A 27342-nucleotide genomic window follows, 5' to 3' on the forward strand; every position below is an offset into this window, starting at 1 on the left:
GCAGTGAAACAAGCACAACCTGAAAAACGTCTTTTGTTGAAAGATGAACATATTAAAACAAAAACCAGATAAAAATCTACATCCTTGCTAAAGAACCACCACATCCACACGCTTTTTTATTCTTTGTTCAGGAAGACCAGTCAGAATGTTTATAAGTCTTCTTGAGCATGAATTGTAGCTTCCTCATCCACTTTCTTAATTTAGTTGTGTTATTTGCTTGTTATAAATCTATGAATTACTGAAGCACGGAAAAGCAGCATTGTTTAAAAAAAAACTGCAAATCTTGGCTCAAACCTCATTTTTTAAATACGGAACTTGGGGTTCGAAATAGGCTTTCGAACATTTCTTTCTTTGCTTGGAGCATTTGTTTCTTTTTAAGCATGTTTTGTTCAGCTGAAGTCGTGCCGACTAAATTCCCCAAAAGCCTTTTACGTCCTAAATACCTCAGTCACGTTTCTCTAAATATAATATTGAAAGGAAGCTAACTGATTTGTACAAGTAAGCATGAACTCCTAATACTAACTAGAAATCTATACTGTTGGTTAACTTACCAACCATGTGATTCACAGCAAACAGAAAAATGGAATCCTTTGTGCTTTGTCACATATTTCAGGTTTTGCAAAGGACCTCTGCAAATGTAATAAAAGTGCTGATTATGAGACATTAAGAAAACCTATAAAAGAACGTCTCAAATATATTCAAGTTTCCAAGTTGGAAGTGGAAAAAAAAAAATTCTCCTATGCAACAATGCAACAAGTCAATTAAAGGAAGATAATTATGGGGAAATCTGTGACATTCTGTAGAAATTCAACAGGTGGACCTGACCGCTACATCCTGCAAACACAAGCTTGATGTTGGCTGGAGGCAGAAATTCTACACATTCAACTTTAAAGATTTATCTTTAATATTTAAAGTTGCTTTGTAGTGAATCTGCATCTTATTTCACTGCAAATAGAACATGACTGTAGAAACACCAATGTCTTACTGTTTCTGGTCATTTTTGGATTCTTGGTGACTTTTCCAAACACAAATTAACTTATTGTCAGGTCCTACTCTGATAGGAGCTCCAATGAGGAAAGTGGACGAACAAGGACAGAGTTCAACTGCTAATCCTTATGAGTTTTCTGACCATAACACATTTTCCAGCTCATTCTCCTACTTTATTACAGGCTCAGAGATTTCCTCAATATTATTGTAGTTCAGACTCCTCCAAATGTATGCTGTTTTGTTTCTTGTCTGAAGGCAAGGTGCTTACACCACTTCCTCTTTGATCTTCTCTTTTGTCGGCTTCAATCTGTTTGCGTTCACACAGTTTTTGAATTGCTCCCGAGTTCACTTACTGAACTTGTGTCGTTTACTTTTAGTGGACTAGAGTTTGCTTGTTTGGTCCGCACCAAGCCTCTATCTTTTGTCCTTACGTGTAATGTAAATCAGGAAGTATAAAATGTGGCAGCGGCCCAAAAAGAGCCCTGAAGACTGGTGTCAAAAGGGAGCAATTTCCCATCTACTCTCCTGTTCAAAAGTCTTATTTTGCAACCAAGAAAAACGAACAGCCTGGAATCAGAAAAGTTTTGGATATTTACTTCTTTGTTTTCTATTCATGGAGGTTGGGTTTTTTTAATCAGCATTTTTATTGATATCTGCACATAATTAGATGTAGTTTATGTATGTATTTATTTTTGATTGGTAGGTGGATGGACGGGTCCTATCAGAGTTTCAGAACCTATTGTTTCCTGCCCAAGTGTTGTTTTCAGAACACTAAGTTGGGAGGAGGAAAGATCTGTCAATGTGCCTGTCCCACTTTCAGCTTCATCTAAATTTTCCAGAATCCAATGGGCGACGCCACAGTTTATCTGTCTAGTTCAGTGTTTTTCAACCTTTTGTGAGCCACGGCACACTTTAACCTTGACAAAAATCCCGCGGCACACCAGCATCCAAAAAAAAAAAAAAGCAGAAACTCATAGTCTGTTTTGATGTACAGCCCCCCCCCCCCCCCCCCCCCCCCCCCCCCCGGCAATCTGACGTGCATTTTTGTGATAATTGTGACAGAAAAAGCAGGAAGTTGCAGATGTTTTTCTAAAAGATGTAATAAAAGTTAAGTTACATACAAACTGTATGTTTGTTGTGTTTTCAAGACGTGTAAGAAGGACGACTCATTAAGCCAATGCATCATGGGAGATGTAGTGTGAAAACTGCGAGAAAACGGCAGAAAGACTCGCGTCTCTGAGCTTCATGGTTTTGTTCACTTGTTCCACGGTCTGATACCGGATTCTGTGGAAAGTTACACCGCTAAAGACGAGCTTTAGCTGGTGTTTTTGTCGGAACTGAGTGAGTTATGAGCGAAATTGGAACAAGGAAGTGGAGACTTTAACCACTTCTGATTGGTCAGACTGATGACATGTGATTAAGCCTTCAAGAATGATTGGTGGAGTCGTGGAGACAGTAAAAGCTGCGGGACTTTTCCTTACACAGTTATAGCTGCAGCTATTTCGCGTTACCGTCATTCTTATTAAAATGTCTTCAATAGAATCAAATAAACACAAAGAAAAAAGTATTTTATGATCGTTTATAGTCCTAACTACTCAGTGTTTTATCAGGACCTGTTTGGATGAACAAAGAGCTGATTTCCTGGAGATGGGAAATGCTTTTAGATCAGTTAATGAGGGCAATTTTCCACGGCACACTTGACCATCTCCCACGGCACACTAGTGTGCCGCGGCACACTGGTTGAAAAACACTGGTCTAGTTTATACGTCTGTAATTCTCACCAGTTTTGGTGAGCTTTCACAAACAGTATGGTATGAAACAAAGGCTTCAGTCAGGATTTGCAGCATTGCTGAGCAGATAGGCCCAACCCTTGTGGGACAGGCCAGACTCTTATGGGACAGGCCCACCCCTTTTGGCACAGGCCTAGTCCTTTTGAAAAATGTCTACATTTGAAAGTAACAATGATAAATCTTAGGCAACTTGTTTACCTCTATGTGAATCTACCCCCTACTATTCTTTCATCCTTCAAATTCTTCAACCCTTTTTTTCACCTTTATCTTCCATCTCTAACATTCAACTCTCTCTCTTTTCTTTTCACATGCAAATATAATTAATATAAATACAGTTTAGCCTAAAATACAAAAGGGGTTTATACAAATATGCACCTTGTGTGTCAAAATATTACATACCCAACCATACCACCCAACATAAGAGGCCTTCAGCTCATTTCTGTTTGCTCAACTGCTGGACAGGATAAGTTTAAAAAAATAAAATAAAAAATAAAAAGTTGACGAAACATCACAGTCTTAATCTGCCGCTAATCCTCTAAAAATAATATTTAACTTCTTGGAGCTAATAAGTGCTGCAAAAGAGGGGAGCACTTACATTACATCTGTAAATATTTGGTACCAATGCCTCTGCCGGTGAATGTAAAGTAGTAAAAGTATTTTAATTAAGAAAGCTTAAGTAAAAAATATATATCTTAAATCACCCACTGCATCCCAGCGGACACAGAAGTGTTACAGTAACTTTGGTCCTGCTGTAATAATTTTTTTGCCTCTTTCAGATTTAAAAACATTGTGGAGAAATGGACAGCAGATGGTTCTGATCAACAGACTTTGTTTAGGAATTACATTCTTTAATATATGATAAAAGATTTACTCAGGAGTTGATATTATTTTGTATTTCTGTTTTTAAGGATGAAAAGGTTTCTGGAGTGAAACAATGGTAAACTAGTTATTTGTCCGTGCTGGTGCTGTTTCAGGCTGCATAAGGTTTCTATAAACATTGTTTCAGCTCCAAAACAGAAATTTCTCCTCAGAAAAAAAGCAAAAAACTTTCAGATCCACCCTGTGATATGTCCGTGAAGCATTCTTGAATTTCAAAGTGCTTCCATTCTTTCCCCTTTAGTTCCCCCCTTTTTTCTTCTTCTCTCTTTTCTGTTGAAAACACGGATTTAGAGCAGAACCAGGAAGGTGATGTCAGGGATCAAACAAAACTAGAAGCGACATGGTTGAATGACAAACAGATTTGGAGAAAAGCCTCAAAGAGGAGCCATGCATGTTAGTGGTCTTAGGGCGTTTAACTCGAAAATTGAGCGTAAAAGTAAATGTCCTTCCCTGTTTATGGAAATCTGTTTTGTTGCAAGTGAACACATCCTTTAACCTAACACCACTTTCTCTCCCACAGATCTGCAAAAAACTCACTGACATCACTATATTTTGCTTAATGATTTTTTTTCTAATTGTTGTTTTTGTGTCTGTTTTTGCTGTCAGGTGCAACATTTAGATGAAAGGACTTTAGAAACATTAATTCCTGTGAGCTTCCTGTTGAGAAGCTTTGGCTTTCTTCTTTAAACTGTCAAGTTGAGGCTGCTTGAAGGTGTGAGTGAGAACACCCAAAGTTCAGTCTCCCTTCCAGCTACGCACACAGATCCTGGAGGATCCCGTAATGTACTTTAAAGGCGCAATGTGGGGGGGATCAAAGGAGCGTTCGGGCCATGCAGCTTTCATGCACTTAATACATAATGACCAGCCACCCACTTAGGACCGGTGATGTTTCCATGTTTTGTTAATTTTCTGGTTGCCTTAGAGTAGAACTTGGAAGTCCAAACAAACGTTCTGTGATCCATGGCTAAAGCCCGGTTTGAACTGGTATCAACTCCAAACAAAGCAGCTGAGAGCTGGGTTAAAACTGTTCTCTGGAGTCCTTGAGACTTCAACAACTCGTCTGCAGAGACGTTTGGAGGCAAACTAAAAACTGCAGTTTTAGGCAGCAGATTTCAATGGTTAACAGTTGCAACACAAGGTTTGTGTTGAAGAATTGGCGAATTCTCAAAGTGCTGAACTTGAAGACCCACTCCGATCATCCTTTAATCTATTGTATCAGCCTTCCCAGTGGTCGTTTAAATATGAATGTGAAGTTTTTAGCCAAAATCAAAAAACCTGCATCGTTCTCGGGGACAGTTTCTGCAGAGCGGCAGGAGTTAATTAGAAATTCGCCTCTGAGTTGTGGGCTGCAACGTTGGTATGAAGCAACTGCACCCCCTTCCTGAGAGCTCTCTGTTTACACACTCTCCCACTAGCTTACAGCCCCTTACACCCCTAACCCAACATTACCGCAAAACTGCCATAAATGTCCTGTTTGTTGTTTGGCAGAGTTAAGGCTCTTTTTTCTACTTTTGCAAAAAAAAGAAGGGGAAGTGAGATCAGAAGCAGCAGCTTAAAACATCCATGTGGAAGAGCAGCATGAAGACAAACATGAGCTTGTGGACAGACGTCTGTCAGTGTGCCTGGATCAGCCACGTAAAATACCAGGTGTAACCAGCTTTTTTGTGTCAGCTCTGCACCAGCCGCGTTCCAACCCCCCAACACACACACACACACACACACACACACACACACACACACACACACACACACACACACACACACACACACACACACACACACACACACACACACACACACACACACACACACACACACACACACACTGACTCAGTGTCTCTGGGCAGGGGTCTACATCCTTCAGCTCTTAAAGAGCCATTTGGGTCGATTCCTCACTGACAACATCCCAGCAGGAGCCACGAAGTCTGACTTCACCATTTAGAAAAATAAAACCTTGATTTGTATTTATGTTATTATTACTATTATGATAAATATCAATGAACTGTGGTGTTTTTGGCATAAATAAAACAACAATTTGAAGACAAAATAGTCTTTGTCCAATTTCATTTCATTTCCTTTAATTGATAATGATAATTGATAATTGATACTTTATTTATCCCACAATGGGGAAATTCTTCTCCGCATTTTGACCCATCCCCGTGGGGAGCGTTGAGCTGCAGCCTAACTGCGCTCGGGAGGCAGTAGCGTTAAGGGCCTTGCCTAAGGGCCCTCACTGGGTGATGTTCATTGCTCGCCATTGATATGGTAATTGACCCAGTACCATTGTTTATCCCCCCTATCAACCCTGGATTCCTGCATTGTAGCCTCTCGCCTTACCAACCGAGCTACCCAGCCGCTTATAACTTTTGACAGAGGTTGACGTGACTTCCTTTCAAAATAAAAGACACCCTGTGTCGCACATGATCATCTAAATGCAGCAACTGTAGTAGTAGGTATAGTGTAATGTCAGCAGTGATTAATTAAAAATATATTTAATTTATTGTTGGTGCATTTCAGCCAGAAATATGTAAATCTAACAAATTAAAATGAAATCAGAGCTTCACAGGTGCACTCAATCCTTTAATTTGTTCCAAAATAGAAAATCTGCTTTATAATCCGGTGCGCTTTAATTCCTAGTTGTGCGTACTTACCTCCACATAATTTGATTTGATGTGTACTGTCCCTCAACCATTTGTGAATGACTTGAATGAAGTTTGGGTTACTTACTGTACTACTTACTAAAATTTGACTTTACAGTTACTTATTAAAACCAAAACCTTTTATTTCTCTTTAACCAGAGAGCCACTATGGAGGGGTCAAAGAGCCACATGTGGCTCAAGAGCTACAGATTGCAGACCCCTGGTCTATGGGTAAAGGCTGTGTTGCATACAACAGGTACAGCTGAATTTTGCTTGCAGCTCTATGCAGCTTCTCACTTTTGCTCTGGTCCTATAATTATTTGATTCTTGACAGATGTATAGAAGCTGTTATGATTCAGAGGCAAAGCAAATCAAGCATCAGGACTCTTCATGTGGAGACTATTAATCCCTGTACACTTGTATAATTCATATTCAATTGTTTTGCGGCTTCTACTCCATACAAAATTGCTCCCAACCTGGAGTTCAAATTTTTCCTTTGTTCGCAATTGATGCAGTAACTGGTATGTTCCTTTAGGTAGAACTGACTTGTTCTGACTTGCAAGTTCAAGAGTCGAAAAACGTGTTGTGCTGCTCGATCTTTCAAAACCGCAGCAGTTTGAATCACTAACAGTGATTAAAAATGTAAAAAGGTGAGTGATATGTGAATCACTCGGCCTTCCTAAAGGTCATGCATGCAGCTGTGAATCAAGGTGATGAGTAGCCCTCAACGCCTGCCTCTCTATTTTCCCTCCTCCAGTGATTTCTCCACTCTTTACATTCAAACACTTCCAGATGGCGCGTAATGTGCAGCTTTCCATAAGAAGCCACAGCATAATCCTGGTCCTCATTTTTGCATGAAAACAAAGTTGTTGTTTTTTTTAAATGAATTGATCCTCTTGTAACATTTTTTTTATTAATTTAAAACGTGGGATAATATGCTAAAACAAATTCATCTATTGCTTCCAGACTGATGAGGACAAAATTGAAACTGATCAGACTAAAGCAGGACTGCAGACCTCAGAAAAACTCTGTCTTACCTGCCCTTGATTACCTGTGAAGTGTGCTCAACCAATCAGGTGCTGTGATGGCGAGGTGCAGCAGAGCAGCCCTCAGGACCTGCAGTTATCCGTCCCTGCATCAGTATTCTGCAGCTTTGAAGAAAGATAAGCTTTCTTATCCCGTGTGTCCAAATGCTCAAATATGTTTATTCTACTCAGGGCACAATAATAATGCTCAGTAACAGAGACAGAGAAAGCTGCAAAATTTTTTAGAATATTCCTCTGAATTCCATTGAAATAGAATATATGAGTTTACATTAACTTGCTGTACTTATATTTAAATATAAGTACATCAAGTTTTCAGCTTTACTAAAGAAAACTGAAACCTGGATTTCATTCCTCCAATAAAAGTTAACAAAAACGGCGTTGCTGTCAACTGGACTTGTGAATTGTCTAATAATTTAAAAAAAAATGTTTTATTGTAAGATTATTTTATTGAAAATGTAGTAATTTAGATCGATACACATCAAAATCTATTTCAATCGTTTAGAATTATTTTTATATCTGTGACAAAACTTTTTTTTCTCCATTAACCAAAGTCAGTCAAAGACTCAGTTTCCGATTTTATTAATATTTTAAAGTTTGTTGTTACACTTTAGTTCTGTATGTATATCAAGTTTGTGTCCGTCCTTTCAAGTTTTACATCTGCCATAAACGTTTTATTTTCCTATCAACCAAAATCTCCGGACTTGGATTGATGCAGCCTTAATGCTAGGAATGAGGAAATTAGACAAACAGAGCGTAGGTTGACTGGGAATCCTACAGGCACTTATGTATCACCTGCATGTGTGCACTCACCTTAAAATGCAGCCAGTCCTCTCTTCAGCCCTCCATGGGCCACAGAACCCCAAAACCGGAATCCGTACAGGTCAAGCATCCTGTATGGGTGCATGTCACTATGGCTTGACTTGTGTTCCTCTAAAATATGCAGAATATTTTTGTTTAATTGGATGAGTTTTCTAATAAATAAAAATTAAAGTCTCTAAATGTGTCTGATTTAAGATGAATTTTTAAAATGTAAAGTAGGTGAGGTATGTGTTCAGGATCAGACATGGAGATGCATATCTATTGCATTATATAAACTAACAGTCTCACATGGTGGAAGTTTTTTTGTGGGAAAACACACGGATATTCCTGTGAGGAATCTGTTGGATTTTAGGCCTGTTCTGGCACATTCTGGAGATGGTATATGAGATTCTGAATAACTGTTGTGCTCCTCAGTGTGTTTCATGGAAGTTTTTGTGGTGATGTGAGGAACATTTCCCTGCTTGCGCAAGTAAGCATGTTTTGGTTTGTAGGAACAATCAAACCGTCACAATTATGCTAATTCTTAGGTTTCCAATTTGGCTTACGGCTCCTTGTCTGTCTGAGAGCAGAAACAGTCTGTGCTCATGCTTCTCAACTGATTTGCATTTTGAAAAAGTTTGTGGTTTGGTTGGTCTTTATCTTTATAATGAACTGTTAAATGAGTCAGGATGGTTTTTCTTCTTCTATGTGTTTGTGATTATGTGATGTTGGGACGTCTCCTGGTAATGGCATTTAAATTTCTGCTTTGTTGAGAGAATGTTTCAGCAAAAACTCTATCAAACACCAGGTGGCAACATTATTTTTTTATTTTTTTTTTAGGTATACACAATATATATATTGGTACCAGCATTAGCATATCTGCTCACAAGTCTCACAGTTGACCACGCTAAATTTATCAAACAACGTTAAAATTGTGTGGGTTTCAATGCTATTTTTGTAAACAGGAAGTATTTTTTTGTCAAATGGTAACTTCACATCTGAGCCAACTAAAATAACATGTGGAATTCCCCAAGGCTCCAACCTGGGGCTACTTTTATTTAACATCTAATGCTCCCACTTGCATAGGTGATGAAAAACCATAACATTAGAAACCATAGCTCCACAGATGACACAAATGTATATTACAATGATACCATGAGCCAGAGGCCCTGTACAGGCTCTTGGTCTATCCATTGAGGACATTAATCACTGGATGTGCCACAACTTCAGTTAAACAAAAACAAAACAGAGGTTATTGTCTTTTGGGGCTAAAGAGAAAAAAATGTTGGAGGTTGGTACGCCACTTCAATCTAAAAACCACCAACCAGACCAGAAACCTGGGTTTAGTTATGTGCACAGACCTACATTTTGCTGAGCACATTAAGGCAGTAACAACATCAGCCTGCATCATCTTAAAAATAGTTCAAGGATTAAAGTTCTGATGTTTAAACAGGACCAGGGGGTATTCCAGAAAGCAGGTTATGTGAGTTACCACAGTAATTTTGAGGATAAGGAAGTTGATAACCTCAGCTTTCGGTTCCAAAAATGGAGGTATGTTTCAGGGTATGTCAAGTTGCCATAGCAACTCATGCTCTGAGCATAACCTGGTCTGGAGCAGTTTTAGTTGAAGATTAGTTTGTTTTCAGAGAGGTGAAGCAGCATGGCGTGTCCATTTGAAGATGATTTAGTGGATGAATAAGCTCAGAAAATACTTTTTCCACCGTGAGAGGGTGATAAGACCATGTTGATCTAACTTAATTATTTGCTTCAGTTAAGATAAATCTTTTCTTTTTTTTTTTAGTTAAATCAGCATAAAATTAACACGTAGTTATCAGAGAGTTATTTTACTTTCAGTCAAATTAATTCAATTAAGTAGGTGTAACTTTGGTGCTGCTGTTAGAGCGGCACCGCAAGGAATTGTGGGATACCATTCCCTTTGCCTGTCTGGACAGATTTGGGTTTAAGTGTGGGTTTTTGAAAAAATGTGTTTAGTTGTAGCTGTTTTACTGTGTTTTGCCTAGTTATTTGTTCTGTTATGTTTAATTCTTTCTGCACAACGAGTGAGAGGGAGGGAGAGGATGAGGAGTTTATATAGCACCCCTACTGTTTCATAGTGTACTGTTAAAGTTAGAGAAATGGTGCATGACTATATGTATCATGTTGAGAATCCATGTTGAGAATCCATTTTGTTTCAATCATTTTATTATTATAAAATAGAATATCTGCAGGCTCAAACTTATACATATGAGAGTTCAACAAGTACAATATGTTAAGATGGAAAAACATTTAATTGATTTGGAGTAATATGACATTTAGTAAGATAAATATGTAAATTTGAGTTGTAAAAGAATATTGAGTTGGGTAGACGTAATGAATTAGGATAAATAAATGTATCCCAATTACTTGTTACCAATTGAATTAATTTGTTTAAGTTGGATATGCTATATGAGTGTGTGTGTGTGTGTATATATATATATATATATATATATATATATATATATATATATATATATATATATATATATATATATATATATATATGCGTCACAATGAAAATGGAAATGAGATAAAAACTCATGCATTTACTTTGTCCGTTCTTTTTCTCCAAGCAGAAACTCTTTCTTTTGCTGATGCAGCCGTATATTACTTTTTTAATGGACATATAATCTTCATATGCCGTCATTAATGTCCGACTCCGTCTCACTGGAGTATAGGGCTCTCTTTTTTTCTCCACGCGTTTCCACGGGGACTCCGGAAAATCGGTGATCCATTGAGAATGTCTTTATGTACTTGCCGTGCACGTGCATTAACCCAGGGTTACCAAGTCGAGCGTAATTACGCTAACTCATATCCGGTCTTTTGGAACCGACATACCCAGAGTAAGCAAGTTCAGGTGGATTTTAGCCGGAGTTCAGGGTTAAAGTCAGGGTAGCTTAAACATGCTTCCTGGAATACCCCCCTGGAAAAACTAGTTCACGGGTTCATCTTTGGTCGACTTGACTACTATGACAGAGTTTTTACAGGACAATAAAAAAAATCCATCGGGAAACTGCAGCTTATACATACAAGTCCTCATCAGTCCAATTCTGAGATCTTTACACTGGCTGTTGCTTTACCAGTGAACAGACCGCAAAGTTCTGTTGCTGGTTTATAAACCTTTGAATGGTTTAGCACCAAAATACACAACTGACCTCCTGACCCAGTATGTACCAGCAAGAGCTCCCTCCTCTTTTGTCACCTCATAGACAAAATCAAACATGGAGAAGCTGCATTCAGCGTCTATGTCCCACAGATCTGGAACAGACTTCCAGAAATCCTAGATCACCTGAAACGCTCAGTTTAGTTAATGACCCACCTGTTATCAGCTGCATTTGATTACTGGTAGTTTGAATTTAAAAGTTTATGTCTGAACTGTTTATCTATCCTTGATTTAAAGTCAGTTTTTTAAACTCTCTTTACATTTTTATTTTAATGGTCACTCCTTTAATTTTTATTTAAAATACTTTTTATGTTTTATTTAAAATACTCTGAATTGTCTTGTTAGACAAAATGTGCTAGATGAATAAACTTGCCTTGCCAGTGTAGTCCTGCTTTAAATGCACGAGGAATACATGTCACAACATTGAAACAACCTGCCACTTACCCCGTCTTTTTGCACTACTAAACAGTAGCCCACACCCTTTATTCTACCGCATCTTTTTAGATTTGACTAGAAATTACCTGTCGAACTGTCATCCACTCACAGTTACCAGCAAACATCTTTAAAGAGGAAGACTTTCAGTGAGCAGACTGAACAGCTGTTACAGAGAAAAGCTGCAAAAACGGTCTTGTGCAACAACGGCAGGGAAACCTCAGAACATCCACCTCACCACCTCCACCTCAGATTGTTTTTTTTTAGTTTTTTTTTTACTTCTGTTGCCCCCATTTCGGATGCCTGCCTTTCAAAACAGTGACCAAGCAGGAAAATGCAGACTGGATTCACTCGTCTGTTGGAACAGAGAGCTGCAACATGGAACGCTGCAAAGGCAAAACTACCCTAAGGTTTTGCTTTGGGCTGACTTGATTTTTGATAGATGTTTCTGTATCGGCCCACACAAATGTGAAAATATCCGCACATTCTACCTAGAGCATCTCTAGTTTTATTTATTTATTTACTTGCTACAGAAAGTGAATGATGAAAGCTCATTCTGTGGTCCAAAATGCTACGGAATTTTGTGAGGCTCACAGAAATGTTTTCCAAATTTAACTTATTTAATTTATAAACAATCTAAATAAGCCAATAATAAAAAAAATATAAATATTAGGAATATAAATATTGTCAATGGAACTTAATGCATCCAAAGAAAACGGGCGCAATTTCATTCCATATCTCTCGGGTTGTATTGGAAGATACATGAACTCATCATTATGTCAACATTAAGCTTCACAAATGCTGCATGCAAAGCCCCCCCCCCCCCCCCCCCCCCCATCTCAAAGGATGGGGGGCAAAGAGTCATACATATTCTGTTTCAAAGACTACTCTGGATTGAATCATTTGGAATTCCTGCGACCTGTTGCCTGCTTAATAAAGATTGCTGATGTAATAGTATTAACATTCATGTGTATAAGGGTGCATAGCTGATATAAATATGAAATATGAATCTGATTTCTGTGTGAATGCAGCAAGCCATTTTAACTAAGATTCAGTTTCATAGTGAAACACTTTTGATTTCTCTGACTAAACCATCAAATGTTAAAATTTTTAGCTGTTAGATTCACTGTCAATATTTCTTTGCTGCTTTAAAATTTTACCAAACAAATTACAAAAAAGAAAAGGAAAGGAAAACGAGAAAAGAGGGAATTCTGTCTTAAAGAATCAGCATTTCATAATGGCTTTTATATGTTTCTCTTTCATTGTAGAAAATTTGGTTGTTACTTCGTACTAATTATAGATATTTATTGTTCCGTCTTCATTAGTTTGCATGTTAGTTTGTTTTTGGATTTCAGTAATTCTATCAAATTTGAACTTTTAGTAAATTTATTTAGTCTGTCTTTTCTAATAAAGTCATTAGGAATTCCTTTATATTTAATGTCTTTCCACTTTTTTTTAAGGATTTCTGTACTATCTGTTCTTGATTTTGTCACGCACGATAGAAGTCTTTGTCGACTTCCTTCTGAGTTTCATGCAACCTTTTCTTTTTTTTTCTGGCCCGCTCCATAAAAGGGAGAAGCAAAAGAATTTACAAAAGCCATCAGAAATGGTTCAAACAAGCTAAGAAAACACTTCAAGAGTAACTTCTTGACTTCATCATAGAGTGTTAATGGATGCTAGCCAAGATGGGGAGGGGGTTAAGTTAAGTGACTTTTTTTCAAGCGTCTGTCGCAGTCCCTGCTGTAGACAAACATTGTCCGACATCTGGAAGCTGTCTAGCCTCAAATGTGGTTTTCCTGGATAAATTGATAAATCTGACAGTAGGAAGACATCCTCGCACAAATTCATTTGTTAGTTCTCTAACAAATGTCTTCCTACTGTATTTGTAAGAATGATGTGAGTTGTACGCACTTATGAATGGGTGATGCTGTCATACTGTTTCCTAATGCCACACTCCAGCGTTTTGTAAGGTGTGAACACTGGCTGCTTACCAACTACTGGTATTGTCTAATTTCCAAATTTCTGACAGTCAGGCTGCACCGCAAGGAGCGCACACTTATCACTAAAACGGCACTAATGGCTCCTTGTGCATGAACATTTTTGCTCTACCGGCTCACCAACTGGCCTTGCTCCAAATAGGTTATTGTCAATTGTGTTGGCAGTGTCTTCAAAGGTCCTTTTTTTCTAACTCTCTCTTTTCCCATTTATTGATGAATGTTAAACCAATGAAATGAGTGTAGTACTCCCCCTACTGTGTGGAATGTGTAACACTGTCCACACAGGCCAGAAGTGTAAAGATGTGAATCAGACGGATACGTTTATGCCAAATCTTTCGCTATGTCACGATCAAAAACTGAGATTCTGTCCGAATCTCAGGAAGTCATCTGGGCTTGTCATAAAAGTGTAGAGCTTTTCTCCTCTCATAAATAAAAGTAGCCCAAGCTGTTATAGGAAAGGCAAATGCAGCTGATTTTGTTAGAAAAGCTCTGAGACTCCCAAGCCCCTTTCATCATCTTCAGCACATTCTTGTTTTGTTTTTTTCTCAAAAGGGATTCCAATAAGTACAAAATGAGCTGCCAAAGGCTGCAAAAATCATAAAAAAATTAATTTTTTTTTGGCGATCTAAAAGATCGCACTATAAATCTTCCTTTTTATGTTTTTCTTTTCCTAGTAAGAGCCGGCTTACTGTCCTTTACAAGGATATGTGTTTTAGAAGTGCTTTGATTTTTTTGTTTTACAATATATAATTGTTTAGCATTTAAGTCTGACATCATTTTTTTAAAATGCAACATATGTTTGATTTATCCCCCTATTCTAGTGATTGTGTGCATATTTTATTGTAGATAAGTAGCAAACATTGAAATACTAAAAAGATCTGGCTGCATTTTTCCACTTAGAGTTCTGCATGGTCTCCTTTACAAACGTGAGATTCTCTGACATCTTGGTGGTGTCTTGTTCAGGGTATAGCTTACTTCTTGCAACAACATGTTTATTTCACAACATATACTTAGCTCACGATTATGTAACAAAAATGGAGCCTAAAAGGAAGCAGTTGATTCGTTAAGCGACATTTATGTGCTGCTTATTTTCAGCTCTTAAATTTTCTGTTAACCCTAGTTTTGTTGCTTCTCCTCTTTGTGATGGAAATTTGTTTTAGTTTGAGTTAAAAAAAGGTTTTTAGTAGAAGTTCATTTGATGTGCATGCTTACAGCTGCATTCAGTTTGTCTTTTTTTTTTTCCGTACACCATCAGGGCCGGTCTTTAAGAAAGGTTTAACTTTGTTTAGCCTGAATGTCCTGTTTAAGTGGTGTTTAGGTTTGAAAATGACCTCTGTATATTTTGGGTCACCCAATTGCAAATTATAGCAGCGCTACCTCAGACGGCTGCATCAGGGTGCTCGTGCTGTTTAGACATTTGACCTCTTCACTGCCTGTCCTCCCGGATCTTTCCTAAATAAAAAATTCAGGGAATTCTTTACCCTTTGCCTTCTGGGTCAAGCTGAGATCCTCCCTGATGTTTGTGTAAGAATCCTCTGGGGCTGGAAGGTGACTGACCTTGGTTTTTCCAACGTTTTACTTTCTGATTTTGTTTACCGAAAATGAGAGGTTTGCAGCTAAAAACACAGGAGGGGAAAAAAAGAAAAAGATTACCTAACGTTTACAAATGAATTTAGACTGTAGTCGTCGCCAAAGGGAAATGAAAATAAAGCAGGTTAAGAATGAAGGGGTTGTAATATGAAAGAACAAGAAGCCTCAAAAAGTCACTGTGAATAATTATTGCTATAAGTAGGAATTATGTCACAATAAACCCTAATAAGTATTTATTTGACCACAGACACGGCTCAGTATGTAGGGTAGGGCCCTTTACAGTGCTTGCATGTGCATACACATCTAGACATACAGTCCATAACAATAAATTAACAGACCTTCAGCAACTTTTAGAAATGCACTATTGTGTTCAGTTCCTGCTTTTTGGGTCGTTTACATAATTTTGACATGTTAACCAATGATAAAACTTCATTTATGAAGTGTTTCAAGATAGTTTAAGACCATTCTGCAAAAAATCTGAATCTAGTTCTAAGTGCTAAATCGGCTATTATTTTAAACAATGCTAAAAATCCTTAATTTAATGCTGTAATGCCCTCTATTTTCTATAAAATAGGGGAGTGGGAATGGTGAACGGTGAGCTGTGTTTTTATTGTAATATTGTGTGTGTGTTTTTTTCTGTTTTAAATATTAAAGCGCTTCGAGTTGCGCAACGTATGAGAAGCGCTTTTTAAAAATAAATGAAATAAAGTGTTACAAATAGAATAAAAAAAGAAATTTGACAAGGATTGTGTTGGGAAAAAACCTATAAACATATGAAAATATTAAACTAAAATAAAAAATAAATATAGAGAAGAAAAATTAGATTGAAAAAAATGCTTATTTATTTAGTTCACTATAAATTAAAGGGGCTATGTCATGCTTTTTGTAAGCCTTTGAGAGTAAATTATATCCATATATATGATAATATGTAACTTTTGGAACACTTAAGAACGATTTTTTAATGAAATATGAGTTATTTTTGCTGCTCATTTTCCAGCCTGAAAGTAAGACACCTCGGTCTCTCAGGCACCACTTCTCGCTCCGTGTGGTTGCCGCCATTTCATGACGTCAACCTCTAGCTTTGCTGAGAAATTGTGTTAGCCTGAAAATAGAGAAAAAGATGATCGTACTAGAACTTTAACAAAGTATATTATCAAATGGATTTAGATCTGAGGTGTCTCATTCAGGCCTTGAGGGTTGCTCGCCTGTTTCATTTACCAACAACCCTGTCAGTGCAGTTTTCTATTTGGTGGAACACACCTGATCCAGGAAATCACCTGTAGGACGGGGAAATCTTAGCTGATGGTAGGACTGGAACATCAGGAAAACGAGCTGGACTGTGGCCCTCCAGGCCTGAAGTTGGACAGCCCTGACCCAAATGGGTGCATCATCTGTAATTGTATTCCTATTCAGGTAATCCTGTCTTGTATTCCATTTGTTCTGTAAGTGAAAATTAATGCTCCCTGGATTTCCCATACAGCTGTGGAAACACCGCTAAACCACAGCTTCACAAGTAAACAAATATTTCTGGCAGCTACAGCGGCTCAAATGCAAAACATTCAAGTGAGACTCCCTCCAAGTTATGATTACGGATTTCATTTTCTGCCACATGGGAGTCGTTAAGGGGTGCCGTCAGATTACTGTGAGGCTTTCTCCTTTGCTAATAATAAATGGAGAATCCATTTGTGGAAGATAAAGGAGCAACATCAGTTGCTCTCTAGTCCTTTGTGAATTAACTGATGACAACAACAATCTGTTTCGCAATAAAACTCAAAGTAAAAATAAAATCTTCTCAGTTAAAACAAATATTTGTCGAACTATGTCAGTTACATCTACATCTATCTACATTTGACAGATTTAAAAAAAGAGAGTAAGAACATTATAAAAGACAAAATGATTCGATTTGAATGTGGTAAATAATTAGCAGGTGAGTTTCAGTCCAGATTTAAAAGTGGAGAGAGATGGGACTGAGTTCCAAAATGTGGAAACAGAGCAGCTGAAGGCTCTGCTCCCCTACCCTCATTATGGCTGAGGAGGGCAGAGGGAATAGTCATGTGAGGACATGAGGATCTGATGGAGCAGGAGAATGTGACCATGTGGAGGAAACTGAAAAAATATGGATGGGCCGGGTTGTAGACGGCTTTAAGGCGAATGACAGGAGTTTCTGGATTTAGGGAGTCAGCAGATGTTGGAGCTTATGGAAGGGAGCTCCTATAGCTCCCTTCCATAAGCTGATGAAAATCGTGTTTTAACATATTCTACTGACATTTTACTGATGGAGGACATATATAAATAAAATTAAGCTTAAAATTACATTTCAGAGTATTTCTTTGTTCAAATTGTTGTGACGTAGAAAATACGCTGGGCATTCCACAAGCTCCCTGCTCTGAGTAACGGGGAGGGGAAGGGGGGTGGAGTTGCTCCATGTTTATGGTTCCGCCCAAAACTCGGAGGTGAATTTTTATTTCCTGCCGCTCTGCAAAAACTATTGTATTTGTCTCAAAACAGCATAATCATAATTAAAAGACCACTGGGAGCACTTTTACGGTAGATCCAATGAGGAATTTTAAAGTAGCACTTTTTAACTGTTATTTTAGAGCATACAAACGTTGGCATACTACTTACAACGCTATGTTTGGCAAAAACACAGCTCCCAGACATCAGTTGCTGCTACAATTACAATTACAGAGCCATGTAAGCAAAAATGCACAAGCATGGATGTTGGCAGAAATTCAATCCAATTGAAAGTTTGCGTAGATTTTTCAATGACTTGAAAAATAGTACAAATAACCAATATTGTACAGATTATCTTTTTTCTTTCATGTTAAAATTTCAGGTAATATACTTGTCGTGTGGGAAAATCTCATCTTGGCAACAAGATCCTTTGGACCGTGTCAGCCTCACATTGAGTCATAATCTGTGACAGATTTTTCTGTGCTATGTCTGATGTATCTCAATGTGGTTATACTGAAAACAGATGCATTCAAATCTGCATACATGGGTAACACATGCATTGGGATTTTGACTGTGGTCGCCAAACCCCGAATCAGAAACTGCATTTAAGATTGCTCTAAGAGTTTTCCTGCGACTTTAAAGGGTTTATATTGCACAGAACATACTGACCTGTCTGTTTGGTTCCTGTCTGCCCCTCTTGACAGGCCTGTTTCTGATGGCTCCAGTTCTAATGACCTCCACCCCAGCAAGTATGTGCACCCCCCTGAAGACGCTCAACGACAGCCTCAGCCACAGGAGACGATACATGGTGAGAAAATGATGCGTCTGGCTCTTTCATGTAGATCGGATGTTGTCGAAATGATTACAGTGATTACTTATGGTAAATGGCGTATACTTGTATAGTGCTTTTCTACCTTCTTTGAAGGCCAAAAGCGCATTACACTCACAGACCCATTCACCCAGTCACACACACATTCACACACTGGTGGTGGCTCCGCTGCCGAACACTGGCGCCAACCTTCCACCAGAGGCAAGGTGGGGTTCAGTGTCTTGCCCAAGGACACTTCGACACATGGGCGGGCAAGGGGGGGAATCAAACCTGCAATCTTCTGATTGGAGGTCGACCGCCCCTTCGACTGCACCACGACCGCCCAAATGCTGGAAAGATTTTCAATTTGGATCCAAGGCTCATTTTGAACATCGTCTTTCCAACAATAAAACATTAAAGGGATCAGACAGGGAGAGATGCTTTTATTTTGAAAAGGTTTAAATGCAGCAACTTTGTAGATCTGCTTCTCAAATCCATTTGTTTCCATATTTGATTTAAAGTCAGAAATGAGCTAAATAGCAACCAAAATGTACTATTATCATAACATTCTTTGAATTTTGTCTCCATTTGTTGCACCTGAGATGAATTTTTAATGACTCCTGACATTGAAGTTTTTCTCAATACTCAATAAAAATCCTCACATATGCAGACTTTGATTGAGGTTCCAGAATGTTTTATGAATCAAGCTCTTTAGTTTTACTGTAATCTCACACATGAATTTAAACTAAAACCTAGTCAGTAATCTATTTTGTCACCAGTTTGATCCTTTGATAAGATAACTGGACTGTTTTCCACAGAATCTTTTTCGCGTCCAGATTTATGTGTGAATGTTCTACACCGTCTCAGAAAAGCTTGAAAACAATCCAAGGCGAAGATTTATGAAAGTTATTTGCCTTCTTTGTTTTTGTCTTTCCTCTCATCGCAGAAGCACAACTTCCCCATCAACTACTCCATCAGGGTTTATCGTGAGGAAATCTTTAAACTGTCAAATATCAGCAGAATGGTGAGAATCACGAATCTTTCTCCCTCAAGGTCGGATGTTGACTTTAACGTTTAAAAGAAAAAAAAACAGTGAGGAAGATTCATGCATGTGACGCTGAACCCACCAGTAAAATTTCTGGCTCCATCAGACTGACACGCATGAGACTTTTAGCATTCATGCTGACTTTAACACCTTTTCCCTTCTCTCTTCAGAGGTTAAAGGTGGAGGAATTGGACGATCTGGTTCTCCAAAGGCTGTGGTTTCAAGTTAACCAGGGCGTGTTAAAAAAGGTACAATTTGAGCCATCTCTTTTTGTTTTAAGCGCTTTTTTTAAAATAAAGTTTCAACAACATTTGCCTGAAGCCATGATTTTTCATGATTCTTGGTCATATGCCTGCTTGTGAGAGTCAAGGACCTCACTGAAGACGCAATGCCTAATTACAGTCTGTGCCTTTATTATTATGCTACATAATAGGGGCTTATTATATACTCGAGTACAGGGTATCAGCTGTTAAAGCTTCCTAAAGCTGTTTGTTGACAGTCAAGATAATAAAAACTAAAAGCTCAACATTAACAGATCATGGGAAAATCACATTCTGTATGATCTGAACTTGGCCTCTTTCCAGCTTGGTTTAAAAGTTAGTCACATTCTGGTCATCTGGGCTGCTAACAGACTTTAAGTTGTGATCCCTTTCCTCAGAAACTTTCCTGAGATCATGTGGATCATGGAAGCTCAAGGAGCTCAAAGCAAAAATTACCCCTCAATAACATATCTTGGTCAAACCAGGATAGGCTTAAAGTGAGTGAAAAACCAGATTTTCATTCACTTGTTTTCAAACTTACAGTTTTAATTGAAAAGTAGCATCAGTGGCGGTTCTACACTAACTTTCTCCCTGGGCGAGTAACCCCCCGCATTACTTATCTTTTATTTGGCCATTTTACACAAAAAAATGCATGAATTTTATAAACTCGTATTACAGGGGTGTCAAACTCAGTTACACAAGGGGCCTTAATCCAAAACACGCTTTAAGTTGGGGGCTAAAAAGATAAACATTTACTGAAAACACTAAAGCTAAACTTTTAAATCTTCAAAACCTAACTTTTTGAACATAAATATGAATAAAGACAGACAGGAACATTAATTCAGAATAAATCAAGTTAAACCTTAAATACCGTATAATATTTTGCTCTCCATGAAAATATATTCTGTCAAAATTATATAAATATGAACATGCTGCAGAACAAAACAAAGAAAACCTGGAAATAATAAGAAATAACAAATCAAATCATTCCGTTTTCTTTGCTCTTTTGTCATTTTTTTGGAGATGGACTCCTAGCATCATTTAGAGCAATAAGTTCATTTCTTGGTGTGTGATGTCCTGTGTGTGTCTTTGAGAAACGTATTGGAGAGATTGGATCTAAAAAAAAATTTATAGCAATTTTAGGTTTAGAGTTTTTTTTATTCAGTTTTTCAGTATGTCTTCAAATTCAAATATTTATTTGTTTAATGTGCAATGAAAAAAAAATTCAATCAAAGTTTACAATGCTCTTCGAGGACCGCCACTTCTTATGGGCGTCCTTGGGAGGGTGGAGGTGGCTGGTTTGTGCCTGTCCAAATCAATGTCTCCCATCTCCCACCAGGACTCGCTGTGGTGAGCCCTGATGGGAGAAACCAAAAGGTGAACAACATCGTTTGTCCTGTCTGATGAGGTTTCTGCCTCACCTGTTCTCAGTCAAGAAAGCTAAGGCAGCTAAGGCCAACCTCAATGATATCCTCAAAAGCTAAATAGGATGTTGAAAAGCAAAGAAATTCAAGGAGAAAAAAAAATTAATCAAGAACCATCCGCCTGGTAAGAGTTATAAAGCAATTTTTTTTGGTAATCATCAGTGAAGCGCCGTAACGGCAAACCCGTGCTGAGCAAAAAGAACAAGAAGACTCTTCTGAACTGGTCCAGAAAACAACTTAATTCCCAAGACATCTGGGGAATCACTCTGTCTGACAACCATTTAATTGCAGTTGTTGCAATTGGGGGGGGGTTATTATGTGAAGGGGTAATTGCTTCTTCAACAAGATGTTGTTGGTATTGCATCATTTTTTTCTGTAAAATGCAACAAGCCTTTAATGAAAGTCTATACATTGTTACAAAAAAAACAGACTTTTCACTGAGTTCTATGAAAGGAGTTAGCTCAGGTCGGATGCTTCTGCTCTGCTGGTCCAACAGCAAACCTCTGGACAGTTTTGGCCTTAATGCACGTTCAGACACTCCTAAAGTACTTAGTTTTAAAGAGACACCTAATGCTAGTCTGTAATCAAATCCCTTTTCTTTTTTTCCCCCATCCAGCTTGAAATTTGACCCAATAAATGTGCATAGACAATTGCCAAAAATATTGCACATTGTAACACTGGTAAATAATAATTTTAGCAAAGGTGATGGCTTTCCTCTTCGTGTAGCATTACATCAATCAAGCAGTTTGGAGAAACACAAATGTGTCCAGGAAGTCCAGGAAGGGGCTACATTCTCGAAGAGATTTTACAGCTTTAATGTTCTTCATGTTAAAACAGGTCTGTTGCAAAAATCCCGTTTCCTCCTGATGGGAGGGCACCATCTTGTGTCAAAATATAACATCACAGCAAAGACGCATTTCTACCGACCTAAAATGTTTTCAGAATCGCATCATTTACCAAAACTCTCCCAGCCTCAGTGGCGACAGTCGGCCTGCCCCATCATGGAGCAAAGGTGTCCTCCACCGACGGACTTCCTTCATATCGTAAAATGAGCCCTTTCCCAACTGCACACTTATTTACTTTGTCAGCTCTTCTGAGCCAAACTTTGGTTCCCATGCTGATACTATATTATGACTCAGCGCATTAACTTAAGAGAAAATAGTTTTTTATTTTCCAGTCCTACAATGTACGCTCAATGTGGTGAGTTTTATACTCATTTCAGTCAAATTTCAGAAAATAAGGACAATAGATGCTTAATTATACTTAGTATTACCTGTATAATTGTATGTTAAAGTGATATATAGCCATCTTTTGGAAATTTGGGATTCAAGTGGTTTTAAAAAAAAAAGAAAAAAAAGTGTGTTTTCTATGAATATTTCTATATTTCCGTAAAAAACTACGGTAAAAACAGTTGTTGGTCACCATTTAAAATGCTGCTGCTTCAAGTCCTGCCGTCACCCGTCAAAAATCATTCAGCAGGTTTGGGGCTTCAAAAATGGCCTAGAATTTAGAACATAGATTGGGCGCACTCATCTGACATTTGCTACATAAGGGTTTGTTTAAGGAAGCGATCAGAGGTTAAATTGTTATGCTGAAGGCAAAAACATCTGTTCCATTTGGAAAACAGATCAGATGTTTCTTAGAAAATGGTCAGTTGATGGCTCCTAAAAACTCCAAAAATGTTTTTGGTGAACAATCTACGCGGTTTGAAATGTGGCAAAAACTAAAAGCTGGTTGAAATTTCAGATCATCCGGGTCATGTCAGAGAGACATCCCTCGCGTTCGTACACAGCGGAGCTGGAAAGACGCTTCAAAGATGTTGAGGGAGTCTTTGTGCAGTCACATCCCGCTGAGGTAAGTCCATATTTCTGCCATTTAGTCTTTCCCACAAGTTAGATAATTGGAATCACACAAACAGCATTTTTTAAGATGAGAAAAAGTTACTCTGATCATAAAACCAAAAGTTTCCTCCATTTATGTCCAAACCAGTTCAGATCAGTTTCTTTGCGGCACGTCATTCTGCTATTTACATGACTTATCTGAGCTGGTATTTAAAAAAAAATCCAATAATCTAAATGTGAGTATTAGTTTCCAAATGTCAGGCTAAAATGGTGGCCCAGTTTGCACGAATGTTTGCGGTTTCTGTGGTTTCTGTGTTTGTTATCAGACAGATACACCAAAGAAGGCAGACAGTAGGTCTGGAGCAGATATCTTGAACTTGATCGATATCTATTTAGTCCTCCAGCAACTTTAAGATGAATGACTTTTGTCTTCGTCTTTACTGATTATTCTGTTGGAAACAAACAAGTGTTGGTCTCATGCTCTTTTACCCCAAGTGATTTCTCCTCTCTGTGAACTCAGAATGCTGGGGCCTCCTTTAAAATGATTTTTTTTCAAAGTAATTGTAGCACCCTTAAATTGAACCCTGTGCTACTTTTCGTTATTTCATTAATGTTTAACTTTATAAAATTGCACAGACATGTGTCCTTTGTTGACCTGTCCTCACAGATGTCTTTATTTTTAAAGTCTAATCCTTCATAACGAAGGTTAGCAGCATGTCATGAGTGAGATGAGCAAAAAGCTTATATATTGGGAAAAACTAGACAGGATTTGAGGATGTAACCCTTGTTTACACTAAGCACTTAAAAAATATCCAGTTATAAAGAATAATGTTATAAAATAATTTTGTGGTTAGTAAGTTTAATTCATTTTTATAAAAATTGGAGCTCACTCAGCAAATAAATTAAAGAAACATCTGGACATTTAAAGGAAATTGCGGGGGGGCAAAGGGGCCAAGTCACCGTTTCTATCTGAGGTATATGAATAAAAAAATACTTAGCAATCCAAAAAAGAAAACAAAATGTAGGTTTTGTTATAGAAATGACTATATATTTACTTATTCAATGCCATAATATTTGACCTTATATTGTTAAAAACTCTTGAAGGAATTTCTTTTTTAAAATATGTGACAATGGTCACTTATATAACAGACCTGCATACTTTTTTTCATGCTATTAATAATGTCATATTAGTAAAACTGTTTGAGCTCATATTTGTAAATGAAAATTCAGATGAAAAATCCTAAAAATGAAGAAAAAAAAACATTTAAATGTAGTTGATCATCTAAATGAACTTTACAAAAAATGAAAATAGTCAGGTGAAAAATCTCTGAAAGACGAGTTGAAAAAAAAGTTTTTCACTTGTCTTGAAAAGATTTTTTGATTTTTCCATTTTTCTTAAACATTTAGGATATATGAGAGTGTGGAAATTTATAAAGCAATGTTTAGAGATGTTGGAGTACCACAAGGCTCTACTGTAGGATCCTTGTCCATTAGTAGATGATTCTACACCTCAAGTGTGGATTTAAGTATTTTTCTCTGTTTCAGATTTTACTCTATTAAACCTACAAGAAAAGAATGCAAAGAGCTTAAGAGTCAAAGCTCTCCAGATGGATATGAATACTATGCAAAATGTTTTGTTACCTGGTTTATTACAAAGCTTATCAGTCATTTCAGTCCAAATTGCTGCCAAAAATTGCAGAACAAAACATCTGTTCTGCAATTGAAAGGTTTGAGGAAAAATAATGGTTTCCTTTGAGGTCATGGAAGGGCATTTTTTCAACAGCAATAAAATGGATTTCTGAAAATCTCACTGGGACATTATATATCTGGTGATTTATTTGTCCAAAAGACTTTACCAAACACAAAACACTTGATGGATTTGTGTTCATCTCTTCAGTCACAGAAAGCCTACCTGACCGTCTCAGGCATGTGTGTGTTGGTTTGTGTCCAGGTGTTCCAGCAGGAGCTTCCAGAGGCAGTTCAGGACACCTGGGATCATTTAACAGAGGAGCCTGACAGAGTGCCGGAGACCGACTGGAGACTCGTCTCTCCAAAGTCTCTAGTGGACAACTTGTGCCACACCATGTACTGCCTCTTTAGCGAGTGCTTCGACACAGAGACTCGACAGGACTGTGAGTATCACAGCAAGAACAAGACATTTAAAATCCCACTCCGATCATCTTTTGACCTATTTTCAAAGCCCTCCCAGTAGTCTTTTAACTAGGATTATGCCGCTTATAGGCATTGTTTTTTTTGGACAGCTGTACAGTTTTGAGCCCTATTCCAGCTCAGATGATGTAAACAAAGACATACATGGATCTAGTTGTCTGCAAGTGGAAGCATCAGAATGGAGCAGAGCAGGGAGCATGTAGCCCACTAGCGTTATCTCTTCTACAAATTGCATTTTTTCGTCTGCTCCTGATTAACATTGATTTGAATAAAGAAATACTCAGAAATTTAATTTTGAGGTTATTTTTTATTATATATGTTAAAAACACAATTTTCAGCGGAGTGGGTCTTTAAACTGCACATAATTTGTCCTATCAACACAAAAACAACCAGGGTTGAAGTCTGTCCCAAACTGTATGATTTTAATGTTACCAAATGAACAATAAACATCTTTGTTATTGAAAATTAGAAATGCTATTTTTAAACAGAAACAAAAAAAATGTTTCTCATGTCTGACAGGTGCAATATTTCTCTTTGTGAGGGACGATCTTCTGTGAAACTTTTTTTTTACTTTAAAACTAGTTATTTAAAAATATGGAGAATGTTTTTGTACATCTCTTAATGAAAAATGCATGAACGTTAGTCAAAAAGGTTTTGTTATATCAAGTTTAGCTTCAACTGTAACATCACCATGAAGGTGCTTTGTGTCAGGGTTGAGATACTGGCATCAAATTGATCCAAAAATACATCTGTCAAGATGTTTGATTTATTTGATAACACTGTGTTTCGGTACATTCCAGACTCCTCAGAGGAAGGGTTGAAAGTTGCTCTCTCTCTTTTCCACAGTTAAACATTTTTCAAGAATTAGGGTTGAGGGGTTTCCTGTTCTGTCTTTGTGTTGAATTGGGGACGTAAAATGGGCAAACCTGTACGGGGCACGGAGGTGGCCTGCCAGATCAGACCATTTGGTGAAGTCGTGGAGCAAAAAGAGTCATGGACATTGTTACGTGCGGGCACGCTGTGGAGGACTGGTCGTAGCAAACACTTATACAAAATACAAGGTCAGCGTATGGGATGCATAAGTGTTGTTTACATGATAAGTGCAGGTTACACAGGTTGGCCAGTAGGCAATTTTTTAACTGCAGACAGCCCGTATTGACCCGTAAGGGCAGTTGTGACTAACCTTATCCTAACAACTACAGCATTAGGTAGGGCGCAAAATCACAGTGTCACCCGTATGCCATAAGTACATGAATCGATCTAGAGGGCTGCATTGGGATTGGGTCCCGCCGGGTCCCGCGGGACCCAACACAAATCTCGCGGGATTGGGCGGTTTGAATTGTGCTGCGGGCGGGAGCGGGCGGCAAAAAAAAACCCTGCGGGATCAGTGTTGCCATGAATATCTCATGAATATATAATAACGGACTACGTTAGGCTGTGCGGCTGTTGGATTCTTATGTACTTAAGCTCCGTGAAGGCACCAGGTAGAGACGCCCAATGGCCACTGTCATCTAACCTGTTGTTGGGGGTGTGCAATGCCCCGCCCCGCCTCTTACTAAGAGCGCGCTTCAGGCCGTCTGTATGCGCGCACACACGCACACTTTTAACCGAACAGTATTTGGGAAAATATATTTAATATTTAAGTTGCACATTACACAAAAGAGGAATGCATGAAAAGATGAGGCTGGAGGAGGGACATGAATCTCTTTAATATTATCAATAAAAATACGTGTTTTTTTTCCTAGGGGACGGGAGACGATACAAAATCAATGCATCTCTATTACTGTGCGGGACTAAATTCTATGAGTTTTGCGGGTGCGGGCGGGAGGGGACATACATATTGCGGGTGCGGGCGGGAGTGTAACGCAGACGTTGCGGGAGCGGGCGGGATTGGTCAGAAATTCAGCGGGCGGGAGCGGGATGAAGAAAATAGTCCCGCGCAGGGCTCTACATCGATCCATGTCCCTCTTGCAGGACAATATAT

General features: G+C 38.2%; 1 protein-coding gene across 2 annotated transcripts in view; it reads left to right on the plus strand.

Moving 5' to 3' along the window:
• The window catches only part of il34 (interleukin 34), a 61281-nt gene that overhangs the window by 19196 nt on the left and 14743 nt on the right, over positions 1–27342 (plus strand). For both annotated transcript variants that reach the window (XM_011476357.4, XM_078948940.1), the window contains exons 3-7: positions 18516–18619; positions 19566–19643; positions 19835–19912; positions 23095–23202; positions 25141–25321. In XM_011476357.4, coding sequence (XP_011474659.1) covers positions 18516–18619; positions 19566–19643; positions 19835–19912; positions 23095–23202; positions 25141–25321 — 549 coding nt within the window. The remainder of the gene's footprint in view (positions 1–18515; positions 18620–19565; positions 19644–19834; positions 19913–23094; positions 23203–25140; positions 25322–27342) is intronic.

This window comes from Oryzias latipes, chromosome 6 (assembly GCF_053564925.1).
Source record: "Oryzias latipes strain Hd-rR chromosome 6, Olatipes_Hd-rR_3.1".
NCBI lineage: Eukaryota > Metazoa > Chordata > Actinopteri > Beloniformes > Adrianichthyidae > Oryzias > Oryzias latipes.